This window comes from Phacochoerus africanus, chromosome X, assembly GCF_016906955.1.
Source record: "Phacochoerus africanus isolate WHEZ1 chromosome X, ROS_Pafr_v1, whole genome shotgun sequence".
In the NCBI taxonomy this organism is placed as follows: Eukaryota; Metazoa; Chordata; class Mammalia; order Artiodactyla; family Suidae; genus Phacochoerus; species Phacochoerus africanus.
The window spans coordinates 118,396,308-118,412,113 of record NC_062560.1 but is presented as its reverse complement, the minus strand read 5'-3'; the positions used below and the strand labels follow the sequence as shown (position 1 = coordinate 118,412,113).

The window sequence follows — 15,806 nt, the reverse complement described above, 5'->3', positions numbered from 1 at the left end:
TGAAAATATCCCCAAACCCTGCCTGAATTCTCTTCCCTATGGAGGCTGTGAACAGCGATTCTGCTTTTCTCTCCTTCTCTGCTTTGTTCCCTGCTGTGTGGTCAGCTGTCCCTAGGCCTGGCTGTGGGGACAGCCTTGTTCTCCTAGGAGTGGCAGCGTAGAGACCAGGGCCTGACCTCAGGCCAAGAGTCGCCCCATGGCCTTCTCTGCTCACGCGGTATCCTCCCCTACCCCTGCCCCCAATTTTGGAGGTGGGTGAGTAGTCCAGGCTTTAAGTGGCTCCTCTCTAGGGTCTCGGATCTAGAAATTTCCAACCCAATACCAGGGAATATGGTATTAAGGAAAGTCAGAAAGCAAAAGCCAGTAAGACCAGATCAACCTAGAATCCATGGAAGAACAGAAGGAATTTTGCTTTAGGTGTTGGCAAAAGTAGGGTGTTTTCAACTTCATTTGCAAGTGAAAGAATAAGCTGGATCAGGGCAGGTAAGTATAATGAAAATACTGGTAATTTGCCCATGTGAAGGAGAAGGAAAGGCCTAACTCCTAAAGTGAATGGGCTGGAAATAAAACTCGTGCTCTCTAACTACAAATAGGCCCAGGGTTCTCACAAGTCCCTGTCAGAGTTTCCACTTAAGCAAGCCTTTATCCACATCCCAAGAAAGTCTTCTACGGTGTTGCCGTGAGCTGTGGTGTAGGTCGCAGACATGGCTCAGCTCTAACCCAGTGAGCAAGGCCAGGGAGGGAACCCACAACCTCATGGTTCCTAGTGGGATTTGTTAACCACTAAGCCACAATGGGAACTCCATCTGGGGTCTCTTTTGTAAGGGCACTAATCCACTTCATGAGGGCTCCACCCTCATGACCTAATCACCTCCCAAAGGCCTTCCAAATACTATCACATTGTGCGTTAAGTTTCAACATACGAATTCGAATTCGATGGGGAGAGGGAAAGAAGTTTCTCATGAAGGGAGGGGGTGGCACAGACATGGCTGCCTGGGGGAGTTAGGAGTTGGATAGCCATTCCAATTTGTGTCTGCAAGCATTGTTTAACTAATTAATTAATTTTTGGTCTTTTTAGGGCCGCACTTGTGGCACATGGAAGTTCCCAGGCTAGGGGTCGAATTGGAGCTGCAGCTGCCGGTCTGCACCACAGCTAAAGCCACGCCAGATCCAAGCCTAGTCTGTGACCTACACCACCGCTCACGGCAACTCTGGATCCTTGACCCACTGAGCAGGGCCAGGGATGGAACCCACGTCTTCGTGGATACTAGTCTGGTTTGTTACCACTGAGCCACAATGGGAACTCCAATTGTTAAATTTTTTGATTTAATTTTGTGCTTCTTTCTCTTATCTATTTGTTTGTTTGTTTGTTTTTTAGGTCTACACCCATGGCATATGGAAGTTCCAAGGCTAGGGGTTGAATTGGACCTGTAGCTGCCAGCCTGTGCCACACCCACAGCAACGCCAGATCTGAGCTGTGTCTGCGACCTACACCACTGCTCATGGCAATGCCAGGGATCGAACCCACATCCTCATGGATACTAGTTGGGTTCATTACTGCTGAGCCACAGTGGGAGCTCCCTCTCTTATCTGTTTGTATCACACTCAGTTCTCTTTCCCTCCCTCTAGCTCTCACTGCCACTTGTTAATGTTTTATCACCATCTCAAATTGAATTTTGTTTTATTTATTTATATATATATTTTTTTCTACTGCACAGCATGGTGATCAATTTGAATTTTAAAAGTCTCCAGTTTTGGAAGTTCCCACTGTGACAACAGGATTGGTGATTTCTCTGTAGTGCCAGGACAAAAGTTTGATCCCTGGCCTGCCACAGTGAGTTAAAGGATCCGGCATTGCCGAAGCTGCAGCTTAGGTCCCAACTGCAACTCGAATCTGATCCCTGGCTTGGGAACTCCCTATGCTATGCGATGGCCAAAAAAGAAAAGAAAAAAACCTCCAGCAGTTATGAGTATCATTTCAGAGTCTAGGTCTTATTCCTCTATGAAAGTTACTCTTTTTTTTTTGTTTGTTTATTTTTTTTTTAAGCTTTGTCCCTGGCATGGGGAAATCCTTGGGCCAGGGATCGAATCCACACGACAGTAGTGACCCGAACCACAGCAGTGACATTGCCAGATCCTTAACACACTAGGCCAACAGGAATGCCTCTTTTTTTAAAAAAAAAAAAAGTCAATTTTTTAGGACAGGTTTACTTTCGCAGCAAATTGAGCATAAAGTACAGAGCTTCCGTATACCCTGTCCCCACAATATCTTATAAATTTTTGTTTTATAGTTTTATTCGGGTATTAATACTTCAGAATTCCTGAAAGATGACTGCATTTTAAGCATTTTGGGCATATTTTGCTTTATTTTGCTTTCATGTGCTGTTTTGAGGCTGATGCCTGCCAGCTCTACATTCCCAGTCTAGGCTTCCTTCTCTCCTTACTTGTACATCCATTTTTCTGACGGACATCTCTGCTTTTCCTGCTGACCCTTCCAACCCAACAGGTCCAGGAATGGGAATCAGGATCTTATCCTCGTCCTTAAAACCTGCTTCTCTTGTGTTCCCATGTCTGAGGGTGGGACCATTCACCCGGTTGCTCAAGTCAGAAATCTGGAAATTGATTGTCCTCCTCTTTCCTTTTCCATCAGACGCATCTAGTCATCATGTCTTGCAGAAGGTACCACCTAAATTCTACCTTCATCCCTGCTGTTGCTCCGATTCAGACACTCAGCCTCCCTGCTTTGGATGAGTCGTCCAGTCTTCTAGCTCAAGTGTTCGCTTCCACTCTTATCCAAATCCAGTTCTTTCCCAAAGTCAAAGTGATTCTTCTGAAATGCAAATCTGGAGTTCCCTGGTTGCTCAGTGGGCTTGAGGGTCTGGCATTGTCACTGCTGTGGCTCTGGTTACTGCTGTGGCATGAGTTTGATCCCTGGTCCGAGAACTTGTGCATGCCATGGGCACGGTCGAAAAAAAAACTGCAGAAAAAATTTGCAAATCTGATCGTGTTGCCCTGCTGCTGAAAAACTCTTCCGAGCCTCTCCTTGCCTCCGGGAAAAACCCCAGGTCTTTCCTGATCTGCCTACTGCGCATCTTTCTAGCACCATCTCCCGTTGCTCCCCTCCACCCGTAACAGCACTTTCCTCTAGCTTTTCCAACTGGGACCGCTTGATATGGAGCAGGCTCAGTGCAAATTCGGACTTCACCAGCTGGGCCAAGTTATACTTAAACTCTCTGAGCGTCACTTTCTTTATTTGTGGAAGAGGGTAGCCTGACTAATAAACAGGATTATTATGAAGAGGAACTATGATAATGTTGGCAAAATACTTGGCATACAGCAAGCATTTGACATGTGGTGCTTTATTATTTATATCAGGCCGTGCTGTTCCACCCCTCTCGAGTTTTGCATAGTGCCCTTCTTGTCTTTTGCTTTCTTTTGTTTAGTAATTATTTCTTCACCACCTACTATGTGCCAGTATTCTAAGAAGCTGGGAAACATGGGCACACCAGGACAACATCCTGATCCAATTTTTTCTTTTTAATCTTCTTAGGGCCGCACCCACGGCATATGGAGGTTCCCAGGCCAGGGGTCAAATCTATGGAGGTTCCCGGCTAGGGGTCAAATTGGAGCTGCAGCTGCCGGTCTGCACCACAGCCACAGCAACGCAGGATTCGAGCTGCATCTGCAACCTACACCACAGCTCATGGCAACTCCGGATCCTTAGCCCACTGAGGGAGGCCAGGGATCGAACCTGCGTCCTCATGGATGCTCGTCAGATTCGTTTCCACCGAGACACTACGGAACTCCCTGATCCAATTTATTCCTTCTCATGCGAGGCCTTTTTGACATTTCTAGGTCTAGGATGCTCTGTGCCACCACTTCCAGTTGTATGTTATTCTAATCCCCTTGTTTCAATTATCAGCTTATGGTGCTATCGAGTGAATAATACCAATAGACTCAACTATTAGACTGTCATTTTCTTGCAAGCTGGGCGTGGAATATATTGTATTGATTTCTCTTCACTCTGAATACTAACGAGGCTGTAAATACATAGACCGGACATGTAGAAGATACTCTGTGAATGTCGCTTGGATGAAATAAAAACGAGTCCACCAAATAGTTTTCTTCCATTTGTTTATTATAAGTACTTTAGCTCCCTGTGGCTTTTAGGGCTGTCCTAGAAACCTGCCTCCTAATTCTGTTTTACAAGGATTAAATGCAATTCGAATACAGACAGCTAAGTTTAACGTGGACGCTTGAGAGTATAATTCTTTGTAACTTGGGATTGATTTGAGTGTGAGAAAATTCCATGCCAAGAGCATTGCAAAGATCTGACCTGATGACCTTACATGAGTATTATTTCTAGTTTCATGTTTTTAGATTTTATCAATATCCATTTTTCAAGTTTTCTCCTGTTGGTGAAATTTATGACTTTACAACTTGTTTTCTTTATATATTTTCTGCTCTGTGCTCAGTCGAGCACATGTTTTGACAATTTTTTCTTTCTTTCCTGTGCCCTTTCTTTCTATAGGCTTCCTTCCCTGGGAACTTGCACTTGGTTTTAGTGCTCCGTCCTACCAGTTTTCTCCAGCGAACTTTCACAGACATTGGATTTCGATTTAGTCAGGAAGATTTCATGCTTAAATTACCGGTAAGAGTATATCAGGTAAATGTTAGTACCATGAGATTGATGTTTTACGTGTGGCCACAGAGCATTTAAAAGAACAAACAAATAGAATTTGCCTTCCAAAATGTCAGCTTGAAATGCCCCCAAAGTCTTCTGCTCCTACTGGTAAAATAAAGGAATATGGTCATTGATTTGTAACCAAGCACTTCCTCTCAAACGAGATGTATGTCACATATGTTATGTATGTTTATGTATGTGTGCATGTGTGTATAAAATCAGGACATTTTATTTTTAGAAAACAAACGAGTGTGCGTTTTATGTATTTGAACTCCCATGAACTTACATCCTGAGCTACTTCAGTGTGCCCTGTTTTGTTTTGTTTTGATTTTTTTTTTCAAAAGATATTTTTATACATTGTTAGGGCTAGGAATAGAGCGCTCCTAAATTTCAACAATTTTGCAAAGATCAGTGCCTCCCGATAAATCCTAACTTACTGCAGGAAGCCCTTTTCCTCTGTTAAGGGCTTAACATTCTTGCGGAAGGTTGACCCTTACCGGGGCAAAATTTTAGATCATGAAGGGTCAGGTGCGTGGGTTTCCGTGGAGATTAATTTTGCTTTACAGAGACATGTTTTGTAAATGAAAACTGTTATTCCCCGAAGGAAGGACGTGTATCCATATGTGGGAGGATGCGGGGACGCGCAGGAGAGAATTGTTAGAACTATTTATAAAAGACAACTTTCTGCTAACTGGGTGCTAAAGCTCATTGTGCAGTTGCCAGGAAGGGCAGTTAACAGTGTCTTTCTTGCTTATTTATATAGGTGGTTATGCTGAGCTCAGTTAGTGATTTGCTGACTTACATTGACGACAAGCAGTTAACCCCTGAGTTAGGAGGCACCTTGCAGTACTGCCACAGTGAATGGATCATCTTCAGAAATGTATGTGTCTTTCGCCCTTACTGTAGAGCCTATAGTTCGCGGTAGCTTTGAAACCTAGATCTAGAGGGTTTTTTTTTTTTTTTTCGTTTTTTTCCTCTTTGGGAAAACCAAATTTCTGGGGTTCCTATTTTTCAAAAACATACAGAATTCAACATCTCGACTTTCTTCCATAGGAAATATCTAGAAATGATGAAGAGTCCCCGAGGATGGCATTTGCATGAGAGGCTTAGGGAATAAGGCGACCCTCCTTTGCCCACCCCCTCCCAGGGCCGTGTAGTAACTTGAAGAGACGGAGGGTTGGGGTCCCAATGCTAGCACTGCTAACGCATAGCTGTATAACGTGGTGCAAGTTATAAAACCTCCCTCAGCTGCAGTGTTTGCAATTAGGAAGCAGGAATAATAAGACTTTACCTGAAAGGGATATTTGGGAGATTCAGTGAGATAACAGTGTGAAGTGTTGGGCACTGTGCCTGGCCTGTGGCCCGCCCTCAAAAAAATGGAAGCAGTCTTACTTTTTTTTTTGTCTTTTGTCTTTTTTTAGGACTGCACCCGCGACATACGGAGGTTCCCAGGCTAGGGGTCCAATCGGAGCTGTAGCCGCTGGCCTACACCACAGCCACAGCAACGCCGGATCCTTAACCCACTGAGCAAGGCCAGGGATCGAACCCGCAACCTCAGGGTTCCTAGTTGGGTTCGTTAACCACTGAGCCACGACGGGATCTCGTGGAAGCAGGCTTATAAATCTCATCATCCTGGTGATTTTCTTGAGGCAGTTAGATTTGTAGCAGAGATGCCTTCTGTTTGAGAAATGTAGGAATAGGCCAGAGCCCTGTGCCCCACAGGTGTGACTTTGCCGTCTGCACGTATCTGTACTCTAAATCCCAGGGGTATGGGAACGCCTCTGAAGGAAACCATGATATTTAATTAGGTCGGGATTCTGTTTTCCTCATCTTCATTCAGCCGTCCTGTTCATTCGTATGAGAGCGAGTTGTCAGAGTAAGCCACGTCTTGCTGGTAATAACCTATAGGGCTACAAATAAAAGAACAGACATGCATGGTAAACAAAGGGCTTATATCGTCTCTACATGTTGTCCTCCTTTCTCTGAGTCATTGGTTTTGGAGACAAAAATAAACCCAGCCTTACTTGGCATCCGTGGGTGACAGAGCCTTTGTGGTCACAATTTCATCCTCTGCCATACCTGAAATTAATTGTCGTGACTCATTGTTCCTCCGTCATCACCTTAGTCCTTCACGTTGTTGGGAATGCTAAATACTTGCTCATACATGATAAGAAAGTGGCTTTGATGTTCTCATGTCTCTTCAAAAGTAAAGTTAGCATAAAGGAATTTTACAGTTACTGAAAACAAATTCCTCAGCACATGGAATCTTTAAGAAATCATTTTCATTGGTGTTCAAGAAATAGGTATGGAAGTTTGTTTATTTATTTTATTTATTTTGCTTTTTAGGGCCGCACCCGTGGCATGTGGAGGTGGCCAGGCTAGGGATCAAATCAGAGCTGCACCTGCCGGCCTCCGCCACAGCCACAGCAACACGGGATCCGAGCCCCGTCTGCCACCTACACCACAGCTCGTGGTAACGCCGGATCCTTAGCCCACGGAGCAAGGCCAGGGATCGAACCCACGTCCTCATGGATGCTAGTTGGGTCCATTACTGCTGAGCCACGATGGGAACTCTGGAAGTCTAGGTAAAAGACATTCAAGAAGACTCTTCATCTCACTTTGGTTTCTTAGAGGCTTAGATGCAGAGTTGGAGTTGATTGTCAAGGGCAATGGCAACTTTGCTCAGTAGAGAGTTCGCAGTATGTGTGTTTGCTGTCATACCTCGGTAAAAGTCACCACAGTTGCTGATCTGGGTTTTGATGTGCTGGCAGAGTTTCCATAGAATTAAAAGAACCATGGGCTCTTTGCAGGCTATAGAAGATTTTGCCCTCACAGTGAAAGACATGGCTCAGATGTTACAGTCCTTTGGAACTGAACTGGCTGAGACAGAACTACCAGATGATATTCCTTCAATAGAAGAAATTCTTGCAGTTCGCGCTGAAAGGTACCACCTGTTAAAGGTATGTCTGGTAGAGGGGATAAACCAAGATTTTCCACGGTCATCTTCTAGAGAGGTGTTCACTGTGTTGATTTCACGGAGGTGTCCGGGTGGGGAGATGAAAGGTATGTTTGGATACTGTAGGGCACACTCTTTTTTTTTTTTTTTTGGCTGCACCTGGGGCATATGAAGTTCCAGGGTCTGAGATCACACCCGCGCCACAGTAGCGATCCAAGCCGCTGCTATGACCATGCCAGATCCTTAACCTCTTGTGCCACGGGAGAACTCTGACTCTGTCAGTCACACTATTAAAGAGGAAGAGTACTTTACAAGAAGAGGATGTTGTGGATATGTTGGATTGAAGTGTCCTTAATTTATCTATTTATCTATTTAGGTCACGTCTGGGGCAGGCGGAAGTCCCTGAGCCAGGGATCGAACCTGTGCCACAGCAGTGACAAAGCGGAATCCTTAACTGCTAGGCCACCAGGGAATTCCCAGAAGTGTCCTTTTTTAGAGGGTGCACTCTTTTGAGCAGCTGTTTATTTGTAAATGGAATCATGTATAAATGCTCCAGAGTAAGAGATCCACCATCATTTTTGTTCCTATGCCTTCTTTATCTTCTAGAAAGGCCCTCTCGTTTGGAAAGCTAGAGTAAGGATCACGAGGCAGACAGGTACAGTGTGAAAAGGAGGAGAACTTGATGAGGAGTTTGGAGTCCTGGTTTCTTGTCCCAACTCTGCCATATCCTGGCATTGTGACCAAGCCACACCTCGCTCAGTTGGTGACAAGCTTTCTTTTCCACAGAGTTCTAGTTCTTGATGTCTTCTGCAGTAGACCAGAGTGGGCAAGTTGCTTTTGCTGTCCTTCCCAACTGTCTAGAGTGTTGGGTTGTGAAGGACTCTGAGTCGCACTTCAGACTATCAGCAAATACTTTTATTTTTTTTAATATATCACTTAATTTTAGTATTTTTTTTCCAAAAAAATGAATATTTACGAATAATATTTGTTGAATACATTCTATTACATTTCTCAAGTATATTGTTTTTTCCCAAAACTTCATTATGTCCATGCAGTGCTCTTTTTTTTGGGGGGGGGGTCATCAATCATCTTTATTTATTTAATATTATTCAATGAATTTATTACACTTATAGTTGTACAATGATCACCACACCCCAGTTTTATAGCATTTCCCTCCCAAGCCCCCAGCACATCCCCCCGCCCCCTAACCTGTCTCCTTTGGAAACCATACGTTTTTCAAAGTCTGTGAGTCAGTATCTGTTCTGCACAGAAGCTCGTTGTGTTCTTTTAGATTCACTTTCCCGAAAATGTTTAAGAATGATCTGAACAAGGCACCGGTCATCCCTGTACAACTTAGGTCCTTCACATGATAACAGGCACGCTGGGGCACTGACAGATACAGGTGTTATGTGGAGGGGACACTTTTAAATTAAGAAGAGGAATGAAATGGAAATTTTGAATCATAACGTGAAAGCAAAACCCTGTTCAAGGAAGACAAGCTGTGGCCCTTACAAGCTGTGTGACCGGGTCATTCAGTTTCCCTCTCTGAGTCTCAGTCTCCATATATGTACGATGGGGTTGATGACAGTGACGATGGGGTGATGATACACGTGTACCTTGTAGAGCTGTCATGAGGAAGAAATGAAGTAAGTATGTGATGTATGCAGCACAGTGTTTGACACGTAGTTGGTGCTTTATAAATATTAGCTCTTTCTGTTCTTATGTCCTGTTGGTGGTGGTATCATAGAACCTATTCCCAGAAACACCCACATTTCTGCTTAAAATTTCAGAGGGCTCTTGGGTCTCCTGAAGGAAGTCTTAGATCCCTCTTCGAGGCCTGAAGGATCACCTCTCTTAAGACTTTCTGAATAGAAGCACATGCTTCATGATGAATTCATTAATCCAAATATGAAGTAACACAGCGCTTATGGCAGGCAGCCATGGGGCTCATTTAAGGATTAGCAGGAAAGACATCTCACTTTATCTGAATATGCATTAAATATTATTTGTAACTGTATGCTTCCTAGTGTGGTAGTCTTTTATTATGCTCCTGCTGCTTTATTGGAGCACATTGAAAGTATTAGATTAGAGGGAGTTCCTGCTGTGGCCCAGGGGGTTAAGAATCCGACTGCCGTGGCTTGGGTTGCTGCAGAGGTGTGGGTTTGATCCCCGACCTGGCACAGTGGGTTAAAGAATCCGGTGTTGCTGCAGCATCTGCAGCTTGCATTCAATCCCTGGCTTCGGGAACTTGGATATGTCGCGGGTGCAGCCATAAAAAAAAAATTAGGAAAAATTAGAATAGAATAAATGAGAACTTTTTTATTGAGGCGTAGTTTTATTTGCAGTATTATGTTAGCGTTTAGGTGTATAGCATACTGATTTACAATTTTTCAAGGTTATGCTCCATTTATAGTTATCATAAAATGCTGGCTATATTCCCTGTGCTGTACGGTATATCCTTGTAACTCATTTTATACGAGGTGGTTTGTACCTCTTAATCCCCTACCCATATCCGGCCCTTCCTTCCTTCCTTCCCTCTCCACACTGGTCACCACCAGTTTGTTATCTATATATGAGTCTGTTTCTTTTTTTTATTATATTCACCAGTTTGTTGTATTTTTTGGATTCCATGTATAAAGTGATACCATATAGTATTTGTCTTCCTCTGAGTTATTTCACTAAGCATAATACCCTAAGTCCATTCATGTTGTTGCAAATGTTATTATTTCATTTTTTATGGCTGAGTAGTATTCCTGTGTGTGTGTATACACATATGTACCTACACATAGACACACATGTATACATACACACACATATATATACCACATCTTTTTTTAAAGTAAAGGCCATACCTGCAGCATATGGAAGTTTTCCAGGCCTCAGGGGTGAATCAGAGCTGCAGTTGCCGGCCTATGCCACAGCCAGAGCAACGCGGGATCTGAGCTGCATCTGCGATCTACTCTGCAGCTTGTGGCACTGCCAGTTCCTTAACCCACTGCATGAGGCCAGGGATTGATCCCGCATCCTCAAGGACACTATGTCAGGTTCTTAACCCACTGGGCCATCATGGAACTCCTACCACATCTTCTTTATCTGTTCATCTGTCGATGGACACTTAAGTTGCTTCCTTATTAAATTCGACCTTACTACCACCAGTGAGAGGAGGAGGCTGCAATTAGAGTATGGGATACTTCTTCCTGTGAAGATCTTAAAAAAATCATGACAGCAACATCCAGTTCAAGAGAGAGAGGCCTCCTGCGAGATCTTACAGCTTTTAGATTCTGTGAGCTATTCCTTGATTTTTCAGTTATGAAAGCGAAGGCCATTCTAGAACTGCTCTTCCTATTCAACGTGCTCTTGGTATATGCTTCCTTCTCCCCGGGTCACCCAGATGAGGTTCCCAGCGGGCTGACGCATCTTATTTTGCCTCTGTACAGAATGATATTACAGCTGTGACCAAAGAAGGGAAAATTCTGCTAACAAATCTGGAAGTGCCTGATGCCGAGGATGCTGTGAGTTCAAGACCTGAACATCATCCACACATTAGTGGCGACTGGCAGACTATTAATAAGTGAGTAGTAGTCTTTTTGGTTTAGAGTTATATATTTTATACTTTTGAAAGGGAATTAGATATTTTTGCAGCAACCTGTTAAGCGTGAAGGTATTGCTGGACCTCTGGCAATCTGAGGACGCCCTCCTGAGTTCTCTAACAGAGATGGGTTCGTAGAAGAGGTTCTGTGGCCACTGATGGTCTCCCTGGACCAGATGTCATGGCTTTGCTCTAATTCTTAATGTCCAGACCAGGTTTATCTACGTACCTGCAACACAAATCGTTGTTTTAATTCTGACTTTTCTTCGTTAAGATTGCTGACTCAAGTACATGATATGGAAATAGCTTTTGATGGATTTTGGGAGAAACACCAACTAAAAATGGAGCAGTACCTGCAACTCTGGAAGTTTGAGCAGGATTTTCAAGAGGTCAGTTAAAAACATTCTGACAGTTTTTTTTCATCATGCTGGAGGTTCTTACTCCTTGGTCATCGGAAACACAGTCTTGCAAGATGCCATTTATACTCGCAGAGAAGTGAAAGGGAGGCACGTGTGAGTGAGCGTTGACATAGAATGAAGGAAAAAACTGCTGAAATGCTGAGACTTCTATTTCTCTTGCTCATTTCCTATGAGAAACCACTTAAGTGCTAACATATATGCCAGGGACAAAGTTAAATGTCTACACTGATCCTTCCGTTGAATTTTATTTTAGATAGCAAATGCTTTAGGACTGTGGGATTAACTTTCCAACTTCCTTCATGAGTTTTTAGATCCCATATACCTATGCTGATCATATTTAGTGTGATCTAACAAAACATTGTTCCTGATCCAGCAATTTATTCCAATGAAAAGCCTGATGGACGAAGTTAAATCCTGTTTAATTATTCGTTACTTAAAAGGTTAGAAAGAAAAAAGGTTAAGAGTTCCCTAGTGGCTCAGCACGTTAAGGAGCTGGCAGTGCCATTGCAGTGGCTTGAGTCACTGCTTCTGTGGCCCGGAAACTTTCACATGCCAAGGGTGTGGCCAACATAATTTTTTAAATATAAAAAGTAAGGTTATAAGTATATTCTACTTCCATTCTTCTGGAAAATCCATCCTGTATGGTCAAGAGCCATACATTTCTCTTTTTTTTTTTGAAATTTAATTTGTATTTTATAGTAGCATACAGTTAATTTAAAGTGTTGTATTTTGTACTTTTCCAGTCAGTGCCCAAGCTTCTCACAGTCTCTGTCATGTTATTTTCCCAGGGGTCCAAGGAAAATCGACTTGTCCCTGTTGCATGTGGTCAGTTTGTTTCTACCCAGAGTGGCTTACTGGCATGGAATTTCATTTGTTGCAGCAGAATCAGCTGGGGAGGGGCGCTGCATCCCCATACAGGGTGCAGTGACCACCAGCCTTTTCCCTCCCGTGATTCAAAATGGTTTTGAAGTGCTGGGTGCTCCTAGAAACCTGTCTTAAGAATAGGTCGAATTGCTCTTGGTCTTTCCAGATATTTGTATCTCTCCTTCTTCCCCAACCGAACACACGCAAAAATCATGCTTTGAGTTCCCTGGTGGCTCAGTGGGTTGAGGATCCGGTGTTGCTGTGGCTTGGGTTTGATCCCTGGCCTGGGAACTTCCGCATGCCAGAGGCACTCCAAAAAAAAAAAAAAAAAAAAAAAACCAAAAAAAACCCCACTTTTCCTAAACGTACCAATTGGGCCTCTACTTATATGTTAATTTGCGTTCATGGTAAATTCTTTTCCTGTGGTTACACTCTGTTTCTTTTTTTCTTTTTTTTTTTTTGGCCACACCCACAGCATGTGGAAGTTCCTGGGCCAGGGATTGAACACCCACCACAACAGTAGACCAAGCTGCTGCGGTGACAATGCCAGATTCTCAACCTGCTGAGCCACCAGGGAGCTCCTGTACCCTGTTTCTTGAAGTCATTGTTGCCTCTGATCAGTATTATTGTTGTTTGTCTTGCACTGTAATCTCACGGACACGATCTGTACCTCAAAGTGACATGCAGATGGGTTCTTTCTGTTCAGGAATTTAACAACAACAACAAAAGCTTATTTGGAAATTCAGACTTGAGATATTCTTAAACATACAGGCATATTCTCTTGCGTAATCACAGTACAGTGATCACAGTTTGTACGTTTCACAATAACGCAATGCTCTCATATTTGCGATCAGTGTTGCAGTTTTGTCAGTTGACTCCCTCATGTCCTTTATATCATTTTCCTCCCTCAGTTCAGGATCCAGTCTAGAGGGTTGGCTCTTGCATTAAATTGTCAAGTCTCTTTCGTCTCCCGTAAGCTATAACATTTCCATAGCCTTTCTTTGTCTTTTATATGACGCTGACATTTTGGAAGAATACAGTCATTTTTAGGGTAAAATGTTCACCATTTTGAGTTTGTCTGACATTATTTCATGATTAGATTAATCTCTGTTTAACCAGCAAGAATACTGCGTAAGTGGAATGCTCTTGCGGCTCAGCGGATTAAGGATCCTGTGTTGTCATGGCAGCAGCTCTGGTTGCTGCTGTGGCCCGGGTTCGATCCCTGGCCAGGAAATGTCCATGTGCTGCAGGCACAGCTAAAAATTAAAAAATAAAGTCATGGTATACATCAAATTAATTTTTTAAAAAGAGAGGAAAAATAATACTGTGTAAGTGACATGTCCTTCTGAGGGTATCACATATGGAGGTAGATGAAGTCCACCTGCCTCTTAATGTTGAATTTCTCCACTATAGAGTTACTCCCCCCCCCCATAACTGGTAGGAAATTTGTGTGGAGAAAATTTAACACCATGCGACTATCTTGCTCCTCATCAAAAATTCCTCAAAGGTTTAGCATCAACTAATGATTCTTGCTTCAACCAATCTTTACTATGGTGGTTGTGAAATGCTGATTTTTCTATATATATATGTGTATATATATATATATATATAAATCATATATATATATATGATTTTTCTATATATATGTAGTTGTAACTGTTTCAGGCCCACCAGTAGGAACAAGAGCACAGATCTTTTTTTTTTTTTGGCCACACTTGCTCCATGTGGACGTTCCTGAGTCAGGGAATGAACCTGCGCTGCAGTTGTGACCTGCACCACAGCTGTGGCAACGCCAGATCTTTAACCTGCTGTGCCACAAGGGAACTTCCACAAATCATTTTGAAGAAGTTAGAAAACTATCCATCAAGAATCCTGCTTGGTATTTACCTATTTATTGGGTTCATGGCGTCCTAGTTTCTAAATTCATTACTGTTCTTGACTATTTTGCTGTTTCAAACTGGCTGCTTTGTCCTTGTGCCATGTCCAAACATTTTTATCACTTCTTGACTTTCTGGCATAAAGATGTTCCAAGCTCGTCTTATTCCCAATCTGCCTCAGTCCTGAGAAGCCTTGGTTTCTTTTTGGGAAATGATACTCAAAACCAAGATCTGGGCGCTGGGTGTGCTCGTTGCTACTGAAGGGTCTTTGTTTCTAAAGCCACTTGCCACAGAGCTAGGGAGTATATATGCATGTATGTATACATGCCCATGTGTTTCCATACATGTCCATATAAACATGCCTTTACATGTACCTAGTGACATTTGCTAAATTTCTAATGTCTGGTAGGATACATTTTAACAGATTATATTGATTTCTGTGAGTAAAATGACTGAAAGCATTGTCCACATGCGTCATTTCTCCATATCGATGTTCCTAATAGCATTTGCTACAAAACTTATGAGGGGAGAGGCTTGATGATTTCTATGCTTTGAATACCTTTTCCCCCTCTATTTTTAGCTCGTGAGTGAAGTTGAACTTCTATTAAACCAACAAGCAGAGTTGGCTGATGTAACAGGGAATATAGCTCAAGTAAAACAAAAAATTAAAAAGTTGGAAAACTTAGACGAAAATTCTCAGGTAAGATTACATTTTGGATGTTCACTGTATTTATGGAGTTTAATAGTTACATTTCGATGTTTTTTAGTAGTATAAACCTTTATTAGCATTAGTCTTTCATAGCGACAATCTGTATAATTAGTTCACTAATGTTGGTCTATTTTCTGTTCGATTCAATGTGGGCCTGAGATGACCCTCCAGATATGTCATGGAGTTGTACCTGTTTCAGGCCCGCCAGTAGGAACAAGAGCATAAATCATTTTCAGTAAGCTAGAAAAATATCTATCAAGAATGCTATTTGGAAATGATGGGAATGTCTAAGAATTCCTTAAATACCCATCTTTTTTTTTTGTCTTTTGTCTTTTTAGGGCTGCACCCGCAGCATATGGAGGTTCCCAGGCTAGGGGTGGAATCAGAGCTGTAGCCGCCAGCCTACACCACAGCCATAGCAAGGCGGGATCCGAGCCTTGTCAGCAACCTGCACTGCAGCTCATGGCAATGCCGGATCCTTAGTCCACTGAGCGAGGCCAGGGATCGAGCCCGTGCGCTCATGGATACTAGTCGGGTTCATTACCACTGAGCTGCAATGGGAACCCCCCCGTCATTTTTTAAAATGTAATTTTATTGGCGTGTAGTTGACTTAGGATGTTGTATTAGTTTCAGGTGTACAGCATAGCGAATCAGTCATACATATAAACATATCCATTCTTTTTCCCCACATAGGGTATTAACAAACTA

General features: G+C 42.8%; 1 protein-coding gene across 1 annotated transcript in view; it reads left to right on the top strand.

Annotated features, from left to right (window-relative positions):
- The window catches only part of MCF2 (MCF.2 cell line derived transforming sequence), a 91,972-nt gene that overhangs the window by 33,948 nt on the left and 42,218 nt on the right, over nucleotides 1-15,806 (top strand). The window contains exons 5-10 of the mRNA XM_047764265.1: nucleotides 4,532-4,651; nucleotides 5,448-5,564; nucleotides 7,495-7,644; nucleotides 11,078-11,211; nucleotides 11,504-11,618; nucleotides 14,970-15,089. Of these exons, the coding sequence (XP_047620221.1) occupies nucleotides 4,532-4,651; nucleotides 5,448-5,564; nucleotides 7,495-7,644; nucleotides 11,078-11,211; nucleotides 11,504-11,618; nucleotides 14,970-15,089 (756 nt within the window). The remainder of the gene's footprint in view (nucleotides 1-4,531; nucleotides 4,652-5,447; nucleotides 5,565-7,494; nucleotides 7,645-11,077; nucleotides 11,212-11,503; nucleotides 11,619-14,969; nucleotides 15,090-15,806) is intronic.